Source organism: Limulus polyphemus, unplaced genomic scaffold (genome assembly GCF_000517525.1).
Source record: "Limulus polyphemus unplaced genomic scaffold, Limulus_polyphemus-2.1.2 Scaffold6857, whole genome shotgun sequence".
Taxonomy (NCBI): Eukaryota; Metazoa; Arthropoda; class Merostomata; order Xiphosura; family Limulidae; genus Limulus; species Limulus polyphemus.
In genome coordinates, this window is record NW_013672467.1 from 41,511 (window position 1) to 45,132 (window position 3,622).

A 3,622-nucleotide genomic window follows, 5' to 3' on the forward strand; every position below is an offset into this window, starting at 1 on the left:
ATTATTATTTAGGGAGCATTATAAATAATTATGTTTTTAAAAGGAAAAAAAACTACTATTGTTATAAATAACACATTCAATTGAACTAAACTATGCATGCGTATTTAAATATATTTACACATGGCTTGTGTATATCGTATATATACATATATATTATTCATACCTTCGGTGTATAGGACGTAAGCAGATTTTGACATCAAATTTTGGGATAAAAAGTGAGTCTTATACACCGAAAAATACGTTACTCTGATTTTTCAATATATATATAGTTATATATACATACGTAAGAAGGTGTTACACATTACAAGATAGTTTTCTGGAACTGTTTTAGAGTCCAATGATGTTTTCACCAGTCACTGAAGAAGTATGCATGATTATCAAGTTTCTATCCAACTCTCCAATCTGTCACATTTCAGCAAATACTTACCCACAGCTGCCTTTACCATCTGTTGTAACAGTAACCTGTAACCAAAACTTTGCTGTCAATCGATGGAATTCGTCATTCTCGGGTAAGTAATTGCCAAGCTACAAACTTTCCAAGCTGCTTGTAATTAAATGTTGCAGCTAATTTTAAGTAACATTCTATTATGTGAATAAGGATTCGCAGATTTAAACCTTCCGTTACGATTCTGAACAGTTTTGTTGAAGTACAGTAATGAGTGGTATTAGCAACTTGAAGCTAACACTCTAAAAGAATTCACATTGAGAAAGTTCTCCTTTAACGTAATCTGGTAATTCATTTAGTTTGTTATTACATTTTAAATTAAATTTTGTTAGATGTGAATAACAAAAAAGTTTGCTGACTTAAAAGGATTGGACACAAAGTTCCTCCTTTTATTACCAATAAGAATTACTTATTATCCTGTGAGTTTTAGCTACCTTAGAGTTTTATATGACTGGTATACATGTATTTAGAAAATTTTCTCTTTTCATAGTTTATCTTTGAGAACATCTTAAAATGGTTTTGTTTTAATTTTAGATTTCGAAACAATCTTCTTTTTCCACTTTCTTTTCAGGTCCTCTTCACAGTTCCCCATATTCAGAATCTTCACAAACTTCACAAAATCAGCTGCCACTGTCCATGGATCCTTTGCTCAGTAAGTTCTATCAGTCCTCATAGGAACTTTGAATAGGGAAAAAATGTTAAGTTTCTGGGTGTGAGAGATGCAGAAATAATAAATTTTATGTTTTTGGGGCAGGAAGATTGTAGATATAAAAGGTGTTAGGTTTCTGGGTGTGAGGGTTGTTAACATAGGAGATGTTAGGTTTCTGGGTGTGAGGGTTGCTGACATAGCAGGTGTTAGGTTTCTATGTGAGGGTTGAAACATAACATCTCTTATGTCAGCAGAAACATAACATCTCTTATGTCAGCAACCGTCACACCCAGAAACATAACATCTCTTATGTCAACAACCCACACATTCAGAAACATAACATTTCTTATGTCAACAACCCTCACACCCAGGTGTGTGAGGGTTGCTGACATAAGAGATGTTATGTTTCTGGGTGTAAGGGTTGCTGACATAAGAGATGTTATGTTTCTGGGTGTGAGGGTTGCTGACATAAGAGATGTTATGTTTCTGGGTGTGAAGGTTGCTGACATAAGAGATGTTATGTTTCGAGGTGTGAGGGTTGCTGACATTAGAGATGTTAGGTTTCGAGGTGTGAGGGTTGCTGACATAAGATATTAGGTTTCTATGTGTGAGGGTTGTTGACATAAGAGATGTTATGTTTCTGGGTGTGAGGGTTGCTGACATAAGATATTAGGTTTCTATGTGTGAGGGTTGTTGACATAAGAGATATTAGGTTTCTGTGTGTGAGGGTTGTTGACATAAGAGATATTAGGTTTCTGTGTGTGAGGGTTGTTGACATAAGAGATATTAGGTTTCTGTGTGTGAGGGTTGTTGACATAAGTGGTAATGTCAACAACCCTCACACCCAGAAACCTAATATCTGGTAATGTCAACAACCCTCACACACAGAAACCTAATATCTTCTCTCAAACCCAGAAACCTAGCATCTGCTATATCAACAAGCCTCACACATAGAAACCTAATACCTGGTAATGTCAACAACCCTCAAACCCAGAAACCTAACACCTGGTAATGTCAATAACTCTCATACCCAGAAGCCTAATATCTGGTAATGTCAACAACCCTCACAACCCAGAAACCTAGCATCTGCTATATCAACAAGCCTCACACATAGAAACCTAATACCTGGTAATGTCAACAACCCTCAAACCCAGAAACCTAACACCTGGTAATGTCAATAACTCTCATACCCAGAAGCCTAATACCTTGTTGACATAACAGATGTTAGGTTTCTGAGCCTGAGTGTTATAAATGTTACTTGTTATATGTATCTACTACGTTGTTTATAAGTGCATATGCTTACACATAAAACAGTTTATTTAGATTAAACATAAATACACCACATAAAAATAATTAGGTGTTCATGTGAAAATATGTAGAATCTTGTAATGTGTTTCTGAAGTAGTTGTTACAAGTAGTGTTGTTGTTTTTGTCTAAATTACAGTGATGAATGTGGGATCACAAAAGAGACATCTTGGAGATAACTTTAGTGAACATGTCCGAATGAGATCCAGCTGTTTTGTGACCACCGTTGATAGTCGTTTCCTAATAGCTTGTGGGTTCTGGGATAACAGTTTTAGGGTGTTTTCAACAGAAACAGGTAGGCTATTATGTAGAGAAACAGGTAGCTTCTTACCAGTATTATAAGAGTAATTAATAAATTTGAAAAAATATGGACTGTACGTAGTTTTGTGAAAAATATTTTTATAAGATTGGTTTCTCAACAAACAAGTTTAGAAATATTTCTCAATTGGTACAACAAAAATAAATATTAAAACAAAATATGGGGTTATTCCAGTTGTGAAAATCTCCATCTTTTGACATTTCCTTTGATCTCTGACATCTGTATCATTTAACATTTTCTTTCTTCTGTGATATCTGTATCATTTAACATTTCCTTTCTTCTGTGATATCTGTATCATTTAACATTTCCTTTCTTCTGTGATATCTGTATCATTTAACATTTCCTTTCATCTGTATCATTTAACATTTCCTTTCATCTGTGATATCTGTATCATTTAACATTTCCTTTCTTCTGTGATATCTGTATCATTTAACATTTCCTTTCATCTGTGATATCTGTATCATTTAACATTTCCTTTCTTCTGTGATATCTGTATCATTTAACATTTCCTTTCTTCTGTAATATCTGTATCATTTAACATTTCCTTTCTTCTTTGATATCTGTATCATTTAACATTTCTTTCCATGAAGATAGCTTTGATATACGGAAACATCTGTTAGCTGACTTCTTGCACAGATCTTAAAATATAACGGTCATAAATGGAAACATCAGCTCATGTAGATCTTGAAATGTTGCAAAAGAAATATCTGCTGAAGCTTTTTGCCAGACACTAATCATAGCAGAACCATCTTAAAAATGATCTATTGGAAATAGTACAGCTTATAAAATGAGTCAGATCAACGTAGGCCAGTAAGAAAATCACTGATTGACACGTCGTTTAGCCAATCAGGAAATGTCACAGACCTACTGAAAAATGTGTAGATTGTATAGGAATTCTTTTTGG

At 34.1% G+C, this 3,622-nt stretch overlaps 1 protein-coding gene across 1 annotated transcript in view; it reads left to right on the forward strand.

Moving 5' to 3' along the window:
* Positions 1 to 3,622, forward strand: part of LOC106474129 (neurobeachin-like) — a gene marked incomplete at both ends in the record, with an annotated part of 39,154 nt that overhangs the window by 33,937 nt on the left and 1,595 nt on the right. The window contains 3 exons of the mRNA XM_013934820.1: positions 332 to 509; positions 1,017 to 1,097; positions 2,539 to 2,694. Of these exons, the coding sequence (XP_013790274.1) occupies positions 332 to 509; positions 1,017 to 1,097; positions 2,539 to 2,694 (415 nt within the window). The remainder of the gene's footprint in view (positions 1 to 331; positions 510 to 1,016; positions 1,098 to 2,538; positions 2,695 to 3,622) is intronic.